General features: G+C 37.0%; 5 protein-coding genes across 8 annotated transcripts in view; 4 read left to right on the top strand and 1 right to left on the bottom strand.

Annotated features, from left to right (window-relative positions):
- Nucleotides 1-3437, top strand: part of LOC131686082 (aminopeptidase N) — a 39028-nt gene extending 35591 nt beyond the window's left edge. For all 4 annotated transcript variants that reach the window (XM_058970224.1, XM_058970222.1, XM_058970225.1 and 1 more), the window contains 5 exons: nt 55-715; nt 787-979; nt 1039-2273; nt 2337-2480; nt 2539-3437. In XM_058970224.1, coding sequence (XP_058826207.1) covers nt 55-715; nt 787-979; nt 1039-2273; nt 2337-2480; nt 2539-2794 — 2489 coding nt within the window. In that variant the 3' untranslated portion in view covers nt 2795-3437. The remainder of the gene's footprint in view (nt 1-54; nt 716-786; nt 980-1038; nt 2274-2336; nt 2481-2538) is intronic.
- Nucleotides 3438-5551: 2114 nt separating this feature from the next.
- On the top strand, nt 5552-7011 carry LOC131686096 (sperm-associated antigen 1). The gene is made up of 3 exons (XM_058970245.1): nt 5552-6423; nt 6477-6604; nt 6667-7011. Exons 1-3 carry the CDS (start codon nt 5670-5672, stop codon nt 7009-7011), a joined length of 1227 nt encoding a protein of 408 aa, XP_058826228.1. The 5' UTR covers nt 5552-5669.
- On the bottom strand, nt 6998-8486 carry LOC131686097 (zinc finger protein-like 1 homolog). Its single transcript, XM_058970246.1, has 5 exons — nt 8276-8486; nt 8105-8216; nt 7850-8043; nt 7597-7792; nt 6998-7536 (listed from the first exon to the last, which is right to left on the bottom strand). Exons 1-5 carry the CDS (start codon nt 8375-8377, stop codon nt 7253-7255), a joined length of 888 nt encoding a protein of 295 aa, XP_058826229.1. The 5' UTR covers nt 8378-8486; the 3' UTR covers nt 6998-7252.
- An 8932-nt stretch (nt 8487-17418) lies between these two features.
- LOC131686093 (26S proteasome regulatory subunit 4) lies at nt 17419-19153 on the top strand. Its single transcript, XM_058970241.1, has 2 exons — nt 17419-17576; nt 17761-19153. The coding sequence occupies exons 1-2, from the start codon at nt 17574-17576 to the stop codon at nt 19072-19074; spliced, it is 1317 nt and encodes a 438-aa protein (XP_058826224.1). The 5' UTR covers nt 17419-17573; the 3' UTR covers nt 19075-19153.
- Nucleotides 19154-19756: 603 nt separating this feature from the next.
- Nucleotides 19757-24220, top strand: LOC131686091 (tubulin alpha-1A chain-like). Its single transcript, XM_058970240.1, has 5 exons — nt 19757-19907; nt 22047-22269; nt 22346-22647; nt 23024-23701; nt 23768-24220. Exons 1-5 carry the CDS (start codon nt 19905-19907, stop codon nt 23909-23911), a joined length of 1350 nt encoding a protein of 449 aa, XP_058826223.1. The 5' UTR covers nt 19757-19904; the 3' UTR covers nt 23912-24220.
- Nucleotides 24221-24222: the final 2 nt, after the last annotated feature.

The following is a 24222-nucleotide window of genomic DNA, read 5'->3' as shown; positions in this document are numbered from 1 at the left end:
GTAAAACAAAATGTCGTTGTATTAAAAGAGGTAAGCTCATCATATTTGTTTTAGTGTTGGATCACAACAATCAAGATATTGCATACGATGCATTCTACGGTAAAAACAATCTTTCCTATAACATCGATATAAAGGAACGAAGCCGAAATTTACAAAATGTGACTGTAATATTTGATTTTGAAAGCAAGCTTAGTGACACGTTGCAAGGTTTTTACAAGGGATATTTTGTAGACGAGGAAACTGGAAAAAAGAGTTGGTTTGCCAGTACCCAATTTTCTCCAATCGATGCTCGTCGTGCTTTTCCCTGCTTCGATAGTCCGGATATGAAAGCAACATTCGAAATATCACTGGTGCATTCGGCAGAACAGAAAATGTTTCTCTCGAATACGGATCATATCCGTACTACAATATCCAGACCAGGTTATTTGAAGGAAGATTTCGAAGTAACTCCAAGAATGAGCACTTATCTTGTTGCATTCATAGTTTCTGATTTGAAGTTAGTTCAGCGTTCGCAAGGATTCACTCCTCAGATCAACATTTGGAGTCGTCCGGAGGTTGGTAGAATGACCAGCTATGTTCACAGGCTAGTTGTAAAAATTTTACCTTATTTGGAGAGATACTTTGATATGAAGTTTAACATGAAAAAGATTGATATGGTAGCTGTTCCTGATTTCGGCTTCAGTGCGATGGAGAATTGGGGTTTAATTACTTTCCGGTACGTGAGTTGATAACTTCATTCATTTTCATAACAAACATCTATTGGTTTTAAATGTTTACTCTTTGTAGAGAATCTGCGTTCTTAGTACCCGAAGATAATAACAGAAGTTCCTCTGCTCGTCATAAAGAAAGGGTAGCTTCCGTGGTAGCACATGAGTTGGCCCATCAATGGTTCGGAAACCTGGTGACTCCTAGTTGGTGGAATGATCTTTGGCTGAAAGAAGGGTTTGCGACATACATGAGCTACGAGTGTTTAAACTTTGTAAGTTACAATTTCAACAATTCATACATCAAAACAAATATTTTTTTAATATTGTTTAGGCTGAGAAAAAATGGCACATTTTCGAATCATTTGTCCAAAACGAACTACAGAAAGCTTTTCAGAAGGATTCTGATCGTAGCTCCCACCCAATTTCATTTCCTGTCAATCATGGGTCGGACATACGACGAATTTTCGATCCAATAACATACTCTAAAGGAGCTTCGATAATTAGAATGATGAGCAGCTTTTTAGGGAAAGAAACATTCAAAGCAGGCATTATGCAATACCTAAAGCAATACCAATATGGAAATGCCGATCAGGAAGATTTATGGGAAATTTTGACTACATATGGGCATACACATAAAACTCTTCCCAATACGTTGGATGTGAAACAAATCATGGACACTTGGACATTGCAACCGGGTTATCCAGTAATAACAGCTGAAAGGATAGGCGAAAGATTTTTGAGAATTTCACAGCAACGTTTTATGCTTCCAACGAGGGATGAGACAGATGAAACCAGGTGGTACGTTCCAATTACTATAGTTACCGAATCTTCGCTCAAAAACACGATTCCATCATTTTGGCTGAGTTACGATAATGCATCGATTGAAGTGGAAATAGATACAGATCCTGCTGATTATTTCTACCTGAATTTCGATCGAACCGGTTACTATCGGGTTAATTATGATTATGCATCATGGAAGAGATTGACCCACAATTTCCCTCATCTACCGCCATTAACTAGATCACAGTTGGTCGATGACGCATTTAATCTGGCGCGGGCCGAATTCATCCAGTACGATATACCGTTAACATTGATAATAATATTGTCCCGATATCCCTTTGATATTCCTGCCTGGTCTTCCCTGAGTAAAGGATTGGTCTTTCTAGACGATATGATGGCGCGTGAGGTGGCTTACGAAAGCTTTTTAGCAGTTATGAGATCAGTGCTTAGGAAATCGTTTGAAGAGCTAGGATTTGAAGATAATCCGCAGGACGATCATTTGCAAGTGATGCACCGGGAACGGATTGTTGGGTTGTCTTGTAAATTTGGAATTGATAAATGTTCGGTTCGTGCACAGACACTTTTCCGGCGCTGGATGACCGACTACAGTGACAATCAAATTCCACCGAATCTCAAACAAGTGATCTATTGCACTTCCTTGCGAGATGGAGGAGTTCCAGAGTGGAATTTTGCATACAAACGATACAAGGAGACAGATTCTGCATCTGAGAAAGAACTGATACTTAATGCACTTGGATGTACAGTGAAACCGTGGTTACTGTCAAAGTAAGTGATTTCGAAAAGAGAATTGTTTAATGTAATAAGTGATCGTTCCTTCTATTCATAAAGGTATTTGAATATGACTCTGGATTCTTCTTCCGGAATACTGAAACAGGATGGTGCAAGGGCTTTCCAGGCAGTCGCTAAAAATTACGCAGGAAACGACATTGCTTTCAATTTTCTCTATGAGAATATTGAGCAAATCGCGAAATAGTAAGTGATTTTGTATTCGATTTCATTCAAAATAAAATTAACAATTAATCCTTTATAGTTTTGGAGATGGATTTTCAACGTTAACTAAAATGATAGATTCTGTTTCATACCTGATGAACCAAAAACACCACAAAGAACAATTCGATCGATTCGCCCGTAAAACGCGAAAACTTGGACTGAAAACGATAGAAAAAAGTATACACCTAGCGGAAGAGCAAATTTTAAATAATATCTACTGGCGATCGCGGTCGTACTATAAACTGCAAGAGTTTTTGAATCAGTTAATTCAAGATTTACATATGAATATGTACTAGGCAGCTAACTTACAATGAATGCATTGTAAACCAAGCAGAGTTACGTTAGAAGTTGTACCACTACTAGAATGTGTATAGATATGATAACAAATTAATCTTTTCGTTGGCAAAACTCAAGATCCTATGAATAAGCCTCGCAAATTAATGTTGTAGTTTTCAAAACTATTCAGTGTATTTTTGATGAGCGAAATAGGACTAATTGCTTTTCTGGCTGTGTATAAGTGAATTTATCTTCGCTGACGACCATGGTAGAAATTATCACAAGTTTATCGAGAACAAAAGGGCTACTACTTAACTATGTAGCTCTTCGAGCAGCAAGTGTGTAATATGTCACAATCAGTATTTATTTAAATCATCTTATAACTTATGTGAAAGCGGTAAAATGTACGGAATATGCAAAGAAAAAATAGTCTGCTAGGATAATAATTTTCTCAAAGAAATAAGTTAAGCAGTAGATTTCTAAGCGTGTTTGCCATATTTTCTGTTATAGTACTAGTTATAGTTAAAGTTGGATAACGATGTGAAATACACTTGCACGATTAAAATAAAACTTTTCTTGGTAGTATATCTATAGTAAATGCGAAAATTTGGTTATACCGACTAATTAACTGTACGAAAGACACACGAATTGTTTGAAACTTGATGATTTTTTTTCATTCGCTAAACATTGCATATCCGAAAGCAATCAGATGAGCGATGAGATATTGTAGATCTAATTCCCATCAAACAAAGCGTTGTAGTTTTGATTCGAATTAGTGTTAAAATTGAACCAAAACCTACTCGGAATATTATTTTCCGGATCTTCATTGAACTGATTGCGATGGACTGAGCATGTGGTCCGAATATCGAACGACATTTCGGTGATTTTTGAAACTGGCCCAACTTGTAGTTGGTGCTTGGGAGTTGTCCTGAGAGGCTAATAATGAAAAGTCATGAACCGAATTAACTTGGAGACATCTTGATAAATTAAAGAATATGGCTTAAATTTGAAAGAGAAAGATACAGTTCGTCCTGGCTAATTTGGAAAAGATCAAATTAATCTTTGTCAATTGAAAAAGTAGATTTGCACAATAAATTTGTGTTATTTTGGATAGCAAAATCTTAGATAATAGACTACAATGTTCGAACAAAGATGCAAAAACGCTTGCCGGTACTGTCGTGCTATCATATGAGAAACGCAATTTTGGGGTAAACTATTGTGAAAACTAATTGCCTGAAGCGAAAGGTTCTAAACCTATCTGTTGTCAAAATGTATGAACATACTGCTGTTGGGGTTGTAAGCTGATTCAGTTTGACGAGGTCACGCAAAAACGGCATAAGTAAGATATGTCATGTTACTGAATCATAAATCGGCAGAAATTGGACTTTCCAGAATTTTAATAGTCTGCTTGCTTACTGATATATATATATATATATATATATATATATATATATATATATATATATATATATATATATATATATATATATATATATATATATATATATATATATATATATATATATATATATATATATATATATATATATATATATATATATATATATATATATATATATATATATATATATATATATATATATATATATATATATATATATATATATATATATATATATATATATATATATATATATATATATATATATATATATATATATATATATATATATATATATATATATATATATATATATATATATATATATATATATATATATATATATATATATATATATATATATATATATATATATATATATATATATATATATATATATATATATATATATATATATATATATATATATATATATATATATATATATATATATATATATATATATATATATATATATATATATATATATATATATATATATATATATCGAAAAACGTTTGTGATAAGCACCAAATTTCCGATTGCACGAGTTGTGTCTGCGAAAACCAGACAGCAATACTATAATCAAGTGTAGATTGAAGCCATAATGCTTATAGCATGCCAATAGAAGTCTGTTGTCATGAATAATTTCTATTCATAATCATCAACTAGGTTAGTTTATTGTTAGCATATTCTTTCCCATCATAGTTTTTTCTGCTCCTGAGACTAAATTGTGTTTCCCAAAGAATAGTTTAAGGTTCAGTTCCCTGCCAACATTAACATTGTTTAAAATATATAACCTCAAATTGTTAAAGAATCTTTTATTCGTTATTTTTCTCGAATAAATGATGCAAATTACGAAAATTTTGTTTGTTAAATTTTAAGTAAAAACCACAAACATGCTCAACCGATATTCGCAAAATTCGAGGGACTACTAAACTTCATCAACTCTGGAGAGCAAGGATAAGAGCATCGATTGTTTTTTTGAACTGTTTCTAGCATTTGTATGTTTCATCGACCAATATTCAATCTAAAATATTAAAAATCGTTTTCTCGAATATGACTAAATGACGTTTGTCCTAAGAAATTACAGTAGCGACGTTCTGTAGGTAAACGTTTGAAATGAAAATGATACCGGTATAAAGAATTGGAAAAGCAATTATTAGCTTTAATTTCGTTGTACAAAGCATGATAAATTAGATGCACTTATGCATTTCCGTTGTGACTTTCAACACAACTTGACAAAAGGAACATTGTTTGGCTCGAAAAAACTGGCAGCAAGAATCGAGTGCTGGAACAAACCTTCTGCTATAGCATATATGCATAATAATGCTTCAGACAATATATCACGCATGCTCAGTGCATCGTAGTAAGTATCCCTTGACAACCGAATATTTATTAGAAATTTGCTTAATTCAAATAATTGTTCAATAGAATACGGTATTCTGTTGGTTTACACCGTTTACACCTAGTATCAGGACAAGGAAATAAAAATGTCCAACAAACCGAAACATTTACTCGAAAAATACGGTCTTTTACTAGAACATTTAGACTTTCAATATATTGGTCAGTGCACAAAGGAGCACGAGCTAGAGAAAATCGTTAAGGTTCTTCGTTCGGGTGAAGAAGGTCACTTTCCAGAGTTGATGAATTTTAGTGAAGAACGTTTGAAAACAATCAATCCGGATAACAAACTTTTCCGAAAGGAAATCCCTTTGGGTACAAGAGATAGCATTTCGAAAGATCGCTGGGAGCAAATTAATTCGGATTTAGAGAGATGGGAAAATGAAATGAAAACTTTGCACGATAATGTAGTGAACGAGAAAGACATTTCATTCACCTCGATTCCGCCAGTCAGAGGTGTATATGACGGTCTCACCACAGGCTCTAAATGCTTATTGAAATCTTTCGTGCCAGTTCATACACATAAAAAAATGAAAGACTACCAAGAATGGGACCGATATGATCCGGATACAGAAATTTTAAAAATGGATTTAGATGAGGAGCGCTCCAAGGATATTTTTTTGAATCGAAACCAGAAAAATGATAAAGGGGATATTGCAAACGAAATTCAATCAATGCCCTTAGAATTGACTAAGCATGAAAAAATCATATTGGCAACAAAATCAAAGGAAAAAGGGAATGATTATTTCCGCAGTAAGGAGTATGTAAGTGCTCTGAGCGAGTACAGTAACAGCATAGCTATGTATCCGACAGCTGCGTGCTTCAACAACCGAGCCATAACCTGTTAGTCTGCTATCATAAGGGTTTGGACATTAAGTTAATTTTTTTTTTTTTAGATATAAAACTATTTCGTTTCGAAGAATCTGTTTCTGATTGCGACGCTTGCTTGAAGATTGAGCCAAATAATGTAAAAGCGTTGCTTCGTAAAGCCGAAGCACTAACAATGAGTGACAAAAGATGCGAGGTAATGAGGTTTCTATTCTGTAACTAATACCTAAACATGTCTATTTTACTCCCCTTACATAGGCTTACCAGGTTTACTGCAAAGTATTGATTTTTGATTCTGCCAACAAACTAGCCTTAAACAGGATTGGCGATTTGCGTCAACAGCTTCCAGACTTACCACCTCCTAACGCAACGCTAGTAAATATAGTGAATGTGCAAAATGAAAATGACTATCCTGATGCAGATTATGCAGCTCTCATTAAACCTAAGAATATCACCAAGGATAGACTCCCGAGCGCCATGAAAGTCATAAAAAATGAAACAACGAAATTGGTTCAGAACACCGTTGTTCAAAACCTCCAACATACGTCGATTGACATTCTTCAACAAACACGAATCAAGAAACCATTAATTGAAGAGCTGTAAATCAAATTAATTAGCACTTTTATTTATTTGAAGCCGGTTCAACACAATAACTAGTATAGACACCTTTGACCGGGGCTAAATGGAATAATTAATAAACAAAATGGTTTTAGAATGAATTGAAAACCTTTCTTACATGCAAAACAATTGCTTGCTTGAAGGTATTTCTTCAATATAAAACGATAGTTGCATTAGAAAAGAAGAAGTGCTTACTTTGCGTAAGACAGTAGTACAGGCTAAATTTTCATTCTTCGTGTGGTAAATTTCGATTATAGATAAAGCTAAGATCTCCAGTTCCACTGCGTCGTCCGATAGTAGCAAGTACGTACACAATACACACAAACCCTACACAACCGCTCAACACCAAAAACCATGTTCGACGCCATGGTGGCTTAGAAGACGGTGCGTAAAATCGTCTGGACCATCGGGAAAATATTTCCTGTGGAGTTCGTTTTTTGTATTTATTATCATCCCGGTCGGATGCACCTATTGGCGATTCCCGTTGTAGCAAAGGACGCCGACTGCTTGCTAAAAACAGCAGATTCTACATTCAATTACAAGAAAATTTAAAGTTAAATTTCACATTACCTTGAAAATCTAATGCAGGTGTGGAACTATTTATGTATGTATCCATATTTACGATCGAATGAGGACTTCCTGGACGATCAACTTTTCCAACATTAACTGAAAGGGTACTTCTGTTTTGGGCTAGGTTACTTGCAAACAGGTTTCCACTGTGTGAACTAATTGAAGCAGTCGCATATTCCGCTTTCTCTTCAAGCAGCTGAAATTGTAAAATGTGTTATTCATATCCACGCCAACTAGTGGAGCATTAAAATACCAAAGGCAGTTCTAATACATTTCTTGCCCAATTCACTTGTCCCAGTCTGGTTCTCAAAACATCTGCTACCGGTGAGACTAGATTAGCAGGAGGGAAAATTGGATCACTACAAGTTGGACAAGTATATCCCCCTGGTGCTGTATTGGCCGGCAAGGATTGTTGTTTTAGATTCAAACATTTCCAATGGAAAACATCTGAAATGATAGCCGTCTAATAAATATAACACGTATCAAACTGCTTTTGGGAAATACTTACGGTAACAAATCAAACGCACACAATCTTCATCATCCAGCAAACTTCCACATAAAGTACAGCATGAGTCAAAATCGCTATCTTTTAACCATTGTATGTAGGATTGAACTGTGCACTAAAAGAATAATTATTAAGTTGAGAAGAAATGTTTGTTTATTTAAATTTGATTCTTACCTTCATGTGATTTACAACCATACAATTTTCACATACATTGACTCGATGCTCAAAGCAAAATTGAGTAGTGACTTGTCGTTTAGGACACTTACACAAACCCATATCAAAACGCTAATTTCTGGAAATTTTCGAATTTTTATATCCAAAAATATAATGATCAAAACTTAACATTCGCCACGTTCATACGAAAAAAATAATATTCCGATATAGCTGTCAAGCTCACTCCCCCCTAGAAAACCTTGGAAAATGAGCCGAAATTCTGGTAGGCTTCAGCTCAAATTTCTGCTCCAACCAATAAAACACACGATTCTAATCGGTTGTGTCAAAAGAGATTATAACTACTAGAGGGAGCAAAGCGCTACTGTCTCCATATACTCTCTAAGAACGGTTGGTTTCAAAATCGTCCAATGAAGGACGTTCGTTGGACCAATTTGGACAACGTCCAAATAACCGTTCAACGAACGTCCATCGTTGAACCCGTGTTGAACGATTTTGAAACAATTTTTTGGACGTCTCAGTGGGTATTCACGGACTGAAACATGGGGTCTCGCTCTAGCATATTGTATCCCATTACTTTGACATGTGTGTACCCGGGGCAATATGTGTCAAACTAATGGGCCTAGCATATGTAAGAGCGAGATGATAAATTTTCATTGTTAACAGCGACATGCGACCTCTAGTAGTTATAATCTCTTTTGTTGTGTCACAATTCTACCCAGTTAAACTCATTCCGGAACCGGTTCGGATTTCCGAATTGATCATTGTATGAAATGCCTTAACCTCACAAATTTGACAAGTACTGGTCCTTTTGTTTAAAGTTTGGACTCAATAAATTTGGATTCCATTAAAATAAGCTTAGTGCTAATTATTAATTCCCAAGAAATTTTCCCGCAAAACTACTTACCGATTCAGAGAACACTAGAAGTAATTGATAAACACATGATTAGTTCACTTATTAGATCTTTCATATACATTTTTCCACAGTAGGGAATAGCACAATTTAATTGTTGTAGAGATCATATCTCGACAAACATATGATTACGGCTTAAAAGCCAACTGTCAAAATTCTCTTTGAAAGAAAATTTCGGACAAACCGTTACTCGCCAATCACAGATGTTGGTAGTAAACAAAAGAGAAAAGTTTTCTCTTTCATTAACTGCTATGAACTGTGTTTAGCCAGTAATAGTTTGTCTGGAATTTCCTTTCAAGGAGAATTTTGACAGTTGGCTTTAAAGCCGTAATCATATGTTTGTCGAGATATATACTTCCAGAAACATGATTCCCAATATATTTCAAATGCAAATAATGTCTAAGTTCAAAATGTAATCAACAGGACCACCACCTGTCACATATAATGCATGACGTCACTGTGCAGTGACCAATGGAGTCATTATGCACACTTAAAATCCATTACCTACCAGTAGGTAATTTTAATTTGCTGTCGGAAAACGAGGGAGAGGGAATGATTTTTTTTACTCAAAATTAATGGGATGAAGTTTAGTCGGCTTTGGGGAATATCTCATTATTTTTGGGTAAATTTGGACTCCCTCTCTTTCGTTTTTCGTTGGAGGAAGTGGGATGCACAGATTTAAAATTACCTACTGCTAGGTAATGCAAGTTTTCTGTGTGGATTCCAAATCAAATGCAACAACCGATTCCGACTCAGAATCGGTTGTTGCATTTGATTTGGAATCCATACTGACTCCATTCAGGATTCCGAATCAAATTCCGAATGGTTTGACCGGGTAGCAGAAGCCACCAGGAATGCCGGTTCATTTTCCGTCTGACTTTACCCAGTAAAGTTCAGTCGGAAATGAATTGGAATTCGGGCTGGTTCCAGTTCGTCCACGGGCTCCAGTGACACAACCGATTCTAACTTGAATCGGTTGTGTCACTGGAGCCGGAATACGAACTGGAACCAGCCAGAATTCCGGTTCATTTCCGGCTGAGCTTAACTGGGTATTGTGTATAATGATGCCCAGTAAAGCCAGTCGTCAAACGGTCTGGAATTGCGACTGGCTTCTGCCAGAATTCCGGCACCATGTCCGGCTGGCTTTACCGGCCCAGTAAAGTTCATCCGGAATTCTACACTGAAAATAATCGGCACGATATTACGAATTTTACCGATTCTTCTGCCAATGAAATCTATAAGTAAAACAATGTGATATTGACGTGTAATTCATTTGGAAATTTCAGTCAATGGTTTTTTTTTTGTTAACCATTTTTGTTAACGACCTATTGAGTTAATTTGTCAACAGTTTTTTCGGCATTTAATTAGCAAGGGACTGGAAGGTGAAGTATATTTTTCAATATTTAGAGCCATAGTACTCAAGGGAGAGCAAGGTGTTGAAAGGAGAAAGTTTAGAAAAGCGTGGAAGGATCATATATGCAAGCTTAGAGCTCACCGGCGACTTAATCCTTTGTCTGCTACCGTAGTGGTCAAGGTCTTTTGGCATTAGAAATGCGAATCACCTGAGTCTACGGCATGTCCGAACAAGCGTAAAGTAACTTGTTACTTCATGCTGTCGGAACCGACAAAAAGTTAAGTCACGGTAAACTTCCACACTAAGCATTTGCGACGTTGAAACTCATTGAATGAGCCAGTTTTTGTTTGTTCCCTCACCAATTGCCTGCCTGAGTGATTTTATTTTATCGACTATTGTGACTGTCTCAGCGTGTGTGACAATATGGTCACATGTGTTGCTGATTTGCACGGTGTCGGCAGCTTTCACCCAACGCTGCAACGATGAATCCCCATCACGGTAAGTTCTATTTTTACCATTTTTTTTTTGTTAACCATTTTTGTTAACGACCTATTGAGTTAATTTGTCAACAGTTTTTTCGGCATTTAATTAGCAAGGGACTGGAAGGTGAAGTATATTTTTCAATATTTAGAGCCATAGTACTCAAGGGAGAGCAAGGTGTTGAAAGGAGAAAGTTTAGAAAAGCGTGGAAGGATCATATATGCAAGCTTAGAGCTCACCGGCGACTTAACCCTTTGTCTGCTACCGTAGTGGTCAAGGTCTTTTGGCATTAGAAATGCGAATCACCTGAGTCTACGGCATGTCCGAACAAGCGTAAAGTAACTTGTTACTTCATGCTGTCGGAACCGACAAAAAGTTAAGTCACGGTAAACTTCCACACTAAGCATTTGCGACGTTGAAACTCATTGAATGAGCCAGTTTTTGTTTGTTCCCTCACCAATTGCCTGCCTGAGTGATTTTATTTTATCGACTATTGTGACTGTCTCAGCGTGTGTGACAATATGGTCACATGTGTTGCTGATTTGCACGGTGTCGGCAGCTTTCACCCAACGCTGCAACGATGAATCCCCATCACGGTAAGTTCTATTTTTACCATTTTTTTTTGTTAACCATTTTTGTTAACGACCTATTGAGTTAATTTGTCAACAGTTTTTTCGGCATTTAATTAGCAAGGGACTGGAAGGTGAAGTATATTTTTCAATATTTAGAGCCATAGTACTCAAGGGAGAGCAAGGTGTTGAAAGGAGAAAGTTTAGAAAAGCGTGGAAGGATCATATATGCAAGCTTAGAGCTCACCGGCGACTTAACCCTTTGTCTGCTACCGTAGTGGTCAAGGTCTTTTGGCATTAGAAATGCGAATCACCTGAGTCTACGGCATGTCCGAACAAGCGTAAAGTAACTTGTTACTTCATGCTGTCGGAACCGACAAAAAGTTAAGTCATGGGACCTTGACCACTACGGTAGCAGACAAAGGGTTAAGTCGCCGGTGAGCTCTAAGCTTGCATATATGATCCTTCCACGCTTTTCTAAACTTTCTCCTTTCAACACCTTGCTCTCCCTTGAGTACTATGGCTCTAAATATTGAAAAATATACTTCACCTTCCAGTCCCTTGCTAATTAAATGCCGAAAAAACTGTTGACAAATTAACTCAATAGGTCGTTAACAAAAATGGTTAACAAAAAAAAAATGGTAAAAATAGAACTTACCGTGATGGGGATTCATCGTTGCAGCGTTGGGTGAAAGCTGCCGACACCGTGCAAATAAGCAACACATGTGACCATATTGTCACACACGCTGAGACAGTCACAATAGTCGATAAAATAAAATCACTCAGGCAGGCAATTGGTGAGGGAACAAACAAAAACTGGCTCATTCAATGAGTTTCAACGTCGCAAATGCTTAGTGTGGAAGTTTACCGTGACTTAACTTTTTGTCGGTTCCGACAGCATGAAGTAACAAGTTACTTTACGCTTGTTCGGACATGCCGTAGACTCAGGTGATTCGCATTTCTAATGCCAAAAGACCTTGACCACTACGGTAGCAGACAAAGGGTTAAGTCGCCGGTGAGCTCTAAGCTTGCATATATGATCCTTCCACGCTTTTCTAAACTTTCTCCTTTCAACACCTTGCTCTCCCTTGAGTACTATGGCTCTAAATATTGAAAAATATACTTCACCTTCCAGTCCCTTGCTAATTAAATGCCGAAAAAACTGTTGACAAATTAACTCAATAGGTCGTTAACAAAAATGGTTAACAAAAAAAAATGGTAAAAATAGAACTTACCGTGATGGGGATTCATCGTTGCAGCGTTGGGTGAAAGCTGCCGACACCGTGCAAATCAGCAACACATGTGACCATATTGTCACACACGCTGAGACAGTCACAATAGTCGATAAAATAAAATCACTCAGGCAGGCAATTGGTGAGGGAACAAACAAAAACTGGCTCATTCAATGAGTTTCAACGTCGCAAATGCTTAGTGTGGAAGTTTACCGTGACTTAACTTTTTGTCGGTTCCGACAGCATGAAGTAACAAGTTACTTTACGCTTGTTCGGACATGCCGTAGACTCAGGTGATTCGCATTTCTAATGCCAAAAGACCTTGACCACTACGGTAGCAGACAAAGGGTTAAGTCGCCGGTGAGCTCTAAGCTTGCATATATGATCCTTCCACGCTTTTCTAAACTTTCTCCTTTCAACACCTTGCTCTCCCTTGAGTACTATGGCTCTAAATATTGAAAAATATACTTCACCTTCCAGTCCCTTGCTAATTAAATGCCGAAAAAACTGTTGACAAATTAACTCAATAGGTCGTTAACAAAAATGGTTAACAAAAAAAAATGGTAAAAATAGAACTTACCGTGATGGGGATTCATCGTTGCAGCGTTGGGTGAAAGCTGCCGACACCGTGCAAATCAGCAACACATGTGACCATATTGTCACACACGCTGAGACAGTCACAATAGTCGATAAAATAAAATCACTCAGGCAGGCAATTGGTGAGGGAACAAACAAAAACTGGCTCATTCAATGAGTTTCAACGTCGCAAATGCTTAGTGTGGAAGTTTACCGTGACTTAACTTTTTGCGGTTCCGACAGCATGAAGTAACAAGTTACTTTACGCTTGTTCGGACATGCCGTAGACTCAGGTGATTCGCATTTCTAATGCCAAAAGACCTTGACCACTACGGTAGCAGACAAAGGGTTAAGTCGCCGGTGAGCTCTAAGCTTGCATATATGATCCTTCCACGCTTTTCTAAACTTTCTCCTTTCAACACCTTGCTCTCCCTTGAGTACTATGGCTCTAAATATTGAAAAATATACTTCACCTTCCAGTCCCTTGCTAATTAAATGCCGAAAAAACTGTTGACAAATTCAGTCAATGGTATTGCTTATGATGTTGATGTGCTTTTCACACCATGTTCGCATGTGTTTCATTTGAAAACCATATTTCCCACACTGGACTGTGTGCATTTCATGTGTTTGTGGATTGAAATAATTCAATAGATTTCCAAATTATGTTAACATGTTAAGTTTTTATAGTGTGGGTATTAACTCAAAATTGAGTAAATATTGCTTGTGGCAGTAAAAACTGGATTCTAACCACACTGCGCACTTACTATTCTTCTATTGAATTCTTCTCATAGACTGGTTAGCTCGACTGGTCTGTCCATGAAAATACCATCTCTATCACTTGAAATACATGTGATTTGACAGCTCGCAGTTTTCAGTAGCAGTTTGATCACTCGCACTTCGAAAGTGCGGAGTCCAGGTTGGTGGGAAGTGCGCAATACCTACACAATCCGGTTAAAAGTGAAACAACCCGTAAAATGAGTAACATGCAGAAAGAAAATCGCATTGGCATTTGTCCAATGACCTGAACAATGATCAGACATTGCTCAGGAATTATCACGATATTCTGATTTTCACTACTCAACCTTTGAGAAACTACGGTTTTAATTCGTTGAGTTATATTATGCGAGCCTGTAGAATCGGCTGGAGCCTCATTTCCCGGCTGAACTTTACTGGGTAATTAGAATATATCTCGATGGTTTGTTCACATCGTCAGTCTCGTCGTCACCCAGTAAAGTTCAGCCAAAAATGAGCCGGAATTCCGATTGGTTCCAGCTAGCATTCCGGCTCCAATGACAACCGCTTCCGGATTTCCGGCTCATTTCCGGCTAAACTTTACTGGGCAGTAGTTCGAGTTCAACGAATGTTCCTCTGTTGCACTGGTTCCCGGTCAAACCTTTCGGAATTTGATTCGGAATCCTGAATGGAGTCAGTATGGATTTTGTAGGGTATGAGCCAGTATAAATAAAATAATAAATCAATATTGAACCTCAATATCTACTCAACCTCTATCCTGTTCTTGTCTTGATGCAATAAAATCAAACGGAAGAATGATTTTATGTTAGCAGGCCTTGGTTGTTGTGACAGACAATCTAGCTTCAGTTTTTGGAAGGAAATAGATGAGAGCAGACGCAAAATCTCCAGTCACGACAATGGCGCAAACAACGCTCCCGGTAAGATTTTGCCAGTAGTTTTTGTTATGAAATAGCAACCAGCTGGACACTGGTTCTGATTTTAAAACACTATGCTACTGTTTTTCGAAATTAGAAAAATTGATTGTTTCGTGATGTAGCTCCGAGTTGCTACACGAATAAGTCTCCCGAGTGAGAAAGCTCTGTGTGGCAAAATATGATTCCTCCGAGTGGGATAATTATTGCTTCGTGTGGCAACAGATCACTTCCACAAGTGAAAAAACCATTGCTCTGTGTGGCATTATATGATTTCCTCCGAATGGAAAATCTTTTGCTGTGAAAAGCAAGTTTAACAAGAACTTAACAGATCCACAACGATGTGGATGCGTTCCATTCCTCGAGCGGATGACGCATAGTTTTGGTAGAGAAAAGTTCATTTGGAAGAAGAAAGTATAACTGCGGAATGACACGTGTTTGCTTTGATGGACATGCTCTTGTAGAAAATCGATATTTTTTTTGTTGATTATGATTAGTGATGCAGCTGTGTTTTAAAAACTAAAGAAGCTCAAGTCTTCCACGTGAGAAAGCCCTGAGTCGCCTAATATTATTCCTCCGAGCGGGACAATTATTGCTCCGTGTAGCAACAGATCATTTCCTCGAGTGGAAAACCGTTGCTTTGTGCAGCAACATATGATTTTCCCCGAATGGGTAAGTTTTTGCTGCGAGAAGTAAGTTTACCAAGAAATTAACAGAGCAACAACAATATGGATGCGTTCCATCTCTTGAGGGGATAACGCATAGTCTTGCTATATGGAATACTTTAAAAAATAAAGCGTAAGTGATGGTTAAAGAGTAACAACCGAGAATTTAGTGCAAAGAGTAAAGAACCAACAGTAAAGAGTAAAGAAGAAAAAAGTAAAGAGCAAAGAGTAAAGAAGATGATTAAAAGAGTAACAATTAAAGACATAATAATAAGCAGTAACCTAGAGAGCAAATTAATGAGCAAATAGTACCGTAGAATAAAGAGAAAAAATGGTATAGTAAGGACCAAAGTATAAATAATTCAGAGTAAAGAGTAATTTAATGAATGATAAGAAAAGAGATTAGAAAAAACAGTGAAATGTGAAGAATGATGAGATGTGAACGTAGTATAAATTATTGCTTGCATCGTGTTTTTACAAGTCGTTCATTCTTCGCATGGAATAATCCATGGGCAGTTGTGTTAGTATGTGATTGAGGTAAAATCGGATGGAATTTTTGACAAATCTTGTTAAATATGGTGGATAACCGCTGTGTGCGTTTCTTTTTTCTTATACTTATGTGTTCATACATATTGCAACTGTGTTGGCGTCCTAGACGTCAAATAAGTCAATTGTTGCATAGCTGTCACACAAAAGCCTGATTGAATGGAGATTCACACTCTTAAATAGAGTAGAAGAGGAGAAAGATGTAGGGTATGAGCCAGTATAAATAAAATAATAAATCAATATTGAACCTCAATATCTACTCAACCTCTATCCTGTTCTTGTCTTGATGCAATAAAATCAAACGGAAGAATGATTTTATGTTAGCAGGCCTTGGTTGTTGTGACAGACAATCTAGCTTCAGTTTTTGGAAGGAAATAGATGAGAGCAGACGCAAAATCTCCAGTCACGACAGATTTCAACTCAAATGCAACAACCGATTCTGAAACCGATTGAGTCGGAATCGGTTGTTGCATTTGAGTTGGAATCCATACTGACTCCATTCAGGAATCCGAACCGGTTAACTGGGTTGCACTCGAATTCACGTAAATTCTATGTAAACAAACCACCGAGAAATCTCGGTCAAACCATTCGGAATTTGATTCGGAATCCTGAATGGAGTCAGTATGGATTCCAAATCAAATGCAACAACCGATTCTGAGTCGGAATCGGTTGTTGCATTTGATTTGGAATCCATAATGACTCCCCACTGAGACGTCCAAAAAATTGTTTCAAAATCGTTCAACACGGGTCCAACGATGGACGTTCGTTGAACGGTTATTTGGACGTTGTCCAAATTGGTCCAACGAACATCCTTCATTGGACGATTTTGAAACCAACCGTTCTTAGAGGGATCCATTCGGAAATCCGAACCGGTTCCGGAATGAGTTTAACTGGGATAGATCCGAAAATTGCGTACTTTAAAAAAATAATAGGCATGTTTTATTTTGACCGTGTAAACCTTCAGCAACGTGATTCGGAATTCTGTCTAATTTTGGTCAGAATCCCGGCTCAAATGTAAGAACTGTTTGAGACTAGATATGTTCTTATTTGAATTGGGCGTCTCGCTGAAATAGGAATTTTGGTAGATGTCAGCCGAAATCATGGCTCACTTTCTGACAAGCTTCATACTGGGCACTGTGCAGCCGGAGTGGGCAGTGTTATATGTTTTTCTCGTTTTTCTCGTTTTTCTTGCTTATTTCTTCACAGTCGTCAATTTATCGTCGAACTTTATATATTAGAAGTGTATTCTGGATATAAAGTTTTGTTTTAAGAACAATTAGACTATACATTTCTTGATTAAAAATGGTAAGTAGAATATGTTGACGTTATTTGACGATCAAAAGGTACCGGATCAATGATTGTTATTACGGTAGCAAAAATGATTGAAAGGAATTTGAGGTTATGTTTTCTTAAATAAAATGATAAGTCATTGTAATTTGTGATTTGTAATCATTGTAGTTTATTTCATCAATACAATCGTTTATTGCAGGGCCAAAATCAGTCGGCCGGAAGCGGCAGTGATAAAAAAGATGATAAAGATAAGAAGAAGAAGTATGAACCACCTATTCCCACCCGAGTTGGCAAGAAGAAGCGTAAAGCAAAGGGGCCAGATGCAGCAATGAAATTGCCGCAGGTTACTCCTCACACACGATGTCGTTTGAAATTACTAAAGTTGGAGCGGATTAAAGATTATTTGTTGATGGAGGAAGAATTCATCCGAAACCAAGAACGTCTAAAGCCTCAGGATGAAAAGAATGAAGAAGAACGTTCGAAGGTTGACGATCTACGAGGAACTCCAATGTCTGTTGGTAATCTGGAGGAAATCATTGACGATAATCACGCAATCGTGTCAACCTCGGTTGGTAGTGAGCACTATGTGAGCATCCTATCGTTTGTTGATAAGGACCAACTGGAACCTGGATGCTCAGTGCTTTTGAACCACAAAGTGCACGCCGTAGTGGGTGTTCTTGGAGATGATACCGATCCTATGGTTACAGTAATGAAGTTAGAAAAAGCGCCTCAGGAAACCTATGCCGATATTGGTGGATTAGATACGCAGATTCAAGAAATAAAGGAATCTGTAGAACTACCCCTTACGCATCCCGAGTATTATGAGGAGATGGGTATAAAGCCGCCGAAAGGTGTTATTCTCTATGGACCACCAGGTACAGGAAAAACTCTTTTAGCAAAAGCGGTTGCTAATCAAACTTCCGCAACTTTTCTACGTGTAGTAGGGTCTGAACTTATTCAAAAATATTTGGGTGATGGGCCTAAGCTCGTACGTGAGTTATTTCGTGTAGCGGAAGAACACGCTCCATCGATAGTTTTCATTGACGAAATTGATGCTGTCGGTACCAAACGATATGATTCGAATTCGGGCGGAGAACGAGAAATACAAAGGACTATGTTGGAATTGTTAAACCAGCTGGATGGGTTTGATTCACGTGGGGATGTAAAGGTGATTATGGCAACAAATCGAATCGAAACCCTCGATCCTGCATTGATTCGTCCGGGTCGCATTGATCGCAAGATCGAATTTCCTCTACCAGATGAAAAAACTAAACGTCGCATATTCAACATTCACACTGCCAGGATGACTTTGGCTGAAGATGTCAATTTGTCTGAGCTGATTATGGCCAAGGATGATCTGTCAGGTGCTGACATTAAAGCTATTTGTACTGAAGCTGGTTTGATGGCACTTCGCGAACGTCGCATGAAGGTTACTAATGAGGACTTTAAAAAATCGAAGGAAAGTGTTCTTTACCGTAAAAAGGAAGGCACACCTGAGGGGTTGTACTTGTAAGGTCATATGATAATAGTTTGCTTCAGCAGTACTATATATACATGCTTTTTGCTTAAATAAATAATTGAATAAAACAAAATCTCGATAAAATTTTGTAATTCTTGTTTGTTCAATCGATATCAATAGTTCATATTCTCCATTTTTTTTTACTCCAGTCTGGATTAGGTTATTGCGTTATTAAGGATGTTGAGGATTACCGGGTTTGGAAACAAAGGGTACCTGTTTTGTATCTACATATTTTGGATATAAACCATTCTCTACGATAAAAAAAAACTTGAGCAATTCGAGGTTCGAATCGAAAAATATATGCTTTGTGTATAATATATGTTATGTAATGGCTCTAATTATTTTTGGTGCTCTGCAAAAAAATATCTCAAATTTTTGTAAAAAATACTCATTCAAATCATACAATCCGATTTCGATTTCACCCTTTTTTGGCTCCAGAACGATATACATACACATAAGCTGTAGATATGCCGATTTTTATTGCTAATTGGTCACAATCGCTGGTCTGTTCATATTCTATGTCTGCTTCGTGTTATGTGTGCTTCTAGCAATAAAATATTGACTGTAGGTAAGTCTCACGGGATACCAGAGTAAAACAACTTATAATAGCTACTGTTCTAGCAACTGCGAGAGAATTTTTCTTTCCAGTCGGTTATAAGGAGTGGCTCTGGTATAAAAATGGACCAGTGACTTCCTAAAACGACAGTCTCTTTTCACATTTGTTGCCTTGTAGACAATTCGTGAACCGGCGTTGTTGAAGCAATCGGTGTGTTGAAGCAATCGAAACGGCTTTTTTTACCAAATTTTAACTTTTACATTCAAACATGGTAAGTTTCAAATATGCGGAGAAACATAACAGATTAATGCGAATATAATAATTGTTTTATTTGAAATTTACTTTTGTTCAAATAGCAATTGACCATGCGCTTAATGGAGAATAGTATTACCTATCTAAACAAATACTATTTAAACCATACGATCGCTTGATTTTAGTACTGTTGAGCCTGCGAAAAAACTCGTCGTTGATCAATAAATTCTTTGCGTTCGCTTTCTGGTTTATCGTCTTTCGTTTTATTGCGTTCTGAATGAAATCATTTTTCATGTATTGAAAGGCTGATTGATGTACCTTGTAAACCCTTAAAGGCGCATTTTTTTAAATGTAAACATTGTCTCACCGCTTTAATACGTTACTACGTTCATTTTTAAATGATTTTCACAATGTTGTTTAAAAATGACATTGCCCCTTTAAGGGTTAAAATAATGCACATATTTTTGATAGAATCGGTGAAAGGTGAAAAACTCATTACAACTGTGTTTCCTTACTAGTGGATACAAATATTTGTACTAATTTGAGAAAAAAACGACTTGTTACGCGTTTTATACCCAATATATCATTGTTTTGTTGAACGTTATTATACAATTGCAGATTCAGTTCCAATTCAGTGAAGCCGAGCGATGTTTAAGGTGTGTCGGAGAGAAATAACTGAACACAAAGTTTATTTCTCCCTGTTCCCAGTAGTAGATCGCTGATCATAAAGAAAATCAATGAGATGTGCAAATTCCATATTGCATTCGAATGAACTCCCATCCGTTAAGGCCATGAACCATGAAGCATGATGGTGGGTTCGCGATTATCGTTTAACTTTCAGTGCTCAAGTGATACCAGTGATACCCATCTCAATACTGCAATAGGGTTGTACGTGGTTGTACTGAGAATGCAACAAACAGCGAAAAAAAACGGTTTCATTTTCACTGACCCAATTCTTGTTCAATACAAAAAAATCCAAAAAAATCGAAGTTAAATCAGTTGATAAAAAAAAACTGGAGAAATTCGTGAAATTGTAAATTTTATGCGAGGTTTTTTTTTTGAAAATGTGTCTTTCGGGATAAAATTTTGACTTTGATATTTTGACGTACCAAAAACTATTTGAAATGGGGTTTAAACTATGATTTTGGGTTCATACATAGAAGAATTATGCAGGGGACAAATCTTGATTTGCAAAAATCGGTCGATAACTTTCGTTGTTATTTTTTGCGCCAATTCGAATGATTTGTATGCATGAAATGAGGAGAAAACTTTGAAAACCTAGTGGGCTCATTCGTGCGCTCGCATGCATGTTACACGTTTCTATGCGGTCGATTGTGTATCTTTGGAAATACTTTGAATATGCTTCTAAATTTATGCGGAATATTCTTAGATTATTTATCGGAACATACTATTTTTATTATAAAATAGGCCAAACTCCAGGTCAAACTAACTGGATTTTTTACCTATACACTATATTGTTATATCATGTTTTAACGAAAAGTATCAACACTAATTCGTTTCGATTTTTTTAAATATATTTTTACCTTTGAAAACTTTTTAAACTAATTTGTATTTTATCTTATTATTGAACTTTTTCTTAGTGTTTTTATGTTTTGTTCCAATTTTATTGAATGGAGTAACTTTAGTGTTCCAAATAAATTGCCGAAACGAACATCACATTTATCGCTTTTGTGATTGGTTAACTAAATGGTGTGTTCCCAAAGTCAGAAAATATATTAAAAAATGTGCAGTTTTAGTATGGTCTTGACCAACAAGTACGACAAATAGTTGACCGGGCTACAATGAATACAGTTTGCGAAAATGTTGCCAGCTCTGAAACTTCAGTAATCCATACCCCTAAAGATATTAATTAAATTATAATTATGTATACACAGCACCCTTTTTTGAATAGGTCAATTAGTCCATCAATTTGTTCTAACTTTTATGGGAAGATTTTCTTTTCGTTACAATGACCTATCAATTAAGATCGAATTAAAAACGGGAATTTGTGTATCTTACGTCATGATCGGTTAATTTAATAATACCATATATGATTAAATTGTTCTGTGCGCTTTGCTCTGCTACAACTTTTAGTAGGGTCAGTGGTGTGATGTTTCGGTTTCGCTTGTGTCACAATAAATAATTGCTATTATTACAGAGGGAGTGTATATCGGTTCACATTGGTCAGGCAGGAGTGCAAATTGGCAATGCTTGCTGGGAGTTATACTGCCTGGAACATGGAATACAACCGGACGGACAAATGCCGTCAGATAAAACTATCGGCGGTGGAGATGATTCATTCAATACGTTTTTCAGTGAAACCGGCTCCGGTAAACATGTGCCGCGAGCAGTTTTTGTAGATCTTGAGCCAACAGTTGTAGGTTGGTAAAATAATCTAAAGCAAATACTTGAACAAATATTTCTATAACTAAATAATGTATGTATGTCAATTAATAGATGAGGTTCGAACCGGAACCTATCGTCAGCTATTCCACCCAGAACAGCTCATAACAGGCAAGGAGGACGCCGCCAACAACTATGCCCGAGGACATTATACAATAGGGAAGGAAATAGTCGATATTGTTTTAGACCGTATCAGGAAACTTTCCGACCAATGCACGGGCCTACAAGGATTTCTTGTTTTCCATTCGTTTGGTGGTGGAACGGGAAGCGGTTTCACATCTTTACTTATGGAACGATTATCGGTTGACTACGGAAAAAAATCCAAACTTGAGTTTTCCATCTACCCGGCGCCTCAGGTGAGTACTGTGGGATATTTATAAGGATTTACTAACCTTTGAGTGAGAGTGCCATATCGTTTACGAGAGAAAACTCGTTCTCTCACTGTTTATGCAGCACTCGTTTGAGTATTTTGAGTATGGATTGGTAAATAAACTCACATTACTTATCTAGGTAGCTACTGCTGTATAAGTGTAACCTGAATCACAATAAATCTATCCAGGCCCGACGAAAGTGTTACGGAATATTAATTATTTGCTTTCGTGATGAAAAACATTTAGATATGCCAAAACCCCAGAAATGTCGATAACGGAAATGTTTTCGTCTCGTAGTCTTTGACGAAACTAGGAAATAAAAAACGTTTTGCATTTGCCCGACTTTTTCAATATTTTTTAGGTCTCGACGGCGGTAGTGGAGCCGTACAATTCCATTTTGACTACTCATACTACCTTGGAGCATTCGGATTGTGCGTTCATGGTCGATAATGAGGCTATTTATGATATTTGTCGTCGAAATCTAGATATTGAGCGCCCTACTTATACCAACCTAAATCGTTTGATTGGGCAAATAGTATCCTCAATCACCGCGTCACTTCGATTTGATGGGGCTCTGAACGTGGATCTTACTGAGTTTCAAACTAATCTGGTTCCTTATCCTCGCATCCATTTCCCATTGGCTACGTATGCTCCTGTAATATCATCAGAAAAAGCATATCATGAACAGTTGACCGTTGCCGAAATCACCAATGCATGTTTTGAGCCAGCAAATCAAATGGTGAAATGCGATCCTCGGCATGGAAAATATATGGCTTGCTGCATGCTTTACCGTGGAGATGTAGTACCGAAAGACGTTAATGCTGCTATTGCCACTATCAAAACTAAAAGGTCGATTCAATTCGTTGATTGGTGTCCAACTGGATTCAAGGTTGGCATTAACTACCAACCTCCGACTGTAGTTCCTGGTGGCGATTTAGCAAAGGTACAACGAGCTGTTTGTATGCTGTCCAACACAACAGCTATAGCTGAAGCTTGGGCCCGTTTGGATCATAAGTTTGATTTGATGTATGCCAAGAGGGTGAGCTAATTTATTTACAATACAAATTGTTTTTGTTAGTAATTTATTTATATATTGTAATTGTAGGCATTTGTTCATTGGTATGTAGGAGAAGGTATGGAAGAAGGAGAATTTTCCGAGGCTCGGGAAGATTTAGCGGCTCTAGAGAAAGATTACGAAGAGGTCGGAGTTGACTCAATGGAGGAAGTAGGCGAAGGCGATGAGTATTAATGGACCCACTGTAAAAGGCTTAACTCATTGATGTGAGCTTAATATGTACACGTTGCGCTCGTTGCAGTTTATTTTGGTTTCTAAGCGATTTTAGGTGAATAATGTGGAAAATTCACCCTAATCTCATTTGACAACCAAGCGTCACATCTACTATTACCAAAACACAAAGAAGAAAACAATACTGCTTTAATGGATTATATTATTAAATTAAGGAATACTAAAAACTGCCCACTTGACCAAATTTCAATGAGGACAGGCTAAAAGTGATACATTTATATAAATTCAATACATGAAAGTGCACAATTTCAACC

The sequence above is a fragment of the Topomyia yanbarensis genome, chromosome 2 (genome assembly GCF_030247195.1).
Source record: "Topomyia yanbarensis strain Yona2022 chromosome 2, ASM3024719v1, whole genome shotgun sequence".
Lineage (NCBI taxonomy): Eukaryota > Metazoa > Arthropoda > Insecta > Diptera > Culicidae > Topomyia > Topomyia yanbarensis.
Note: the sequence above shows the minus strand (reverse complement) of the source record. Positions and strands in the feature narration are given on the sequence as shown.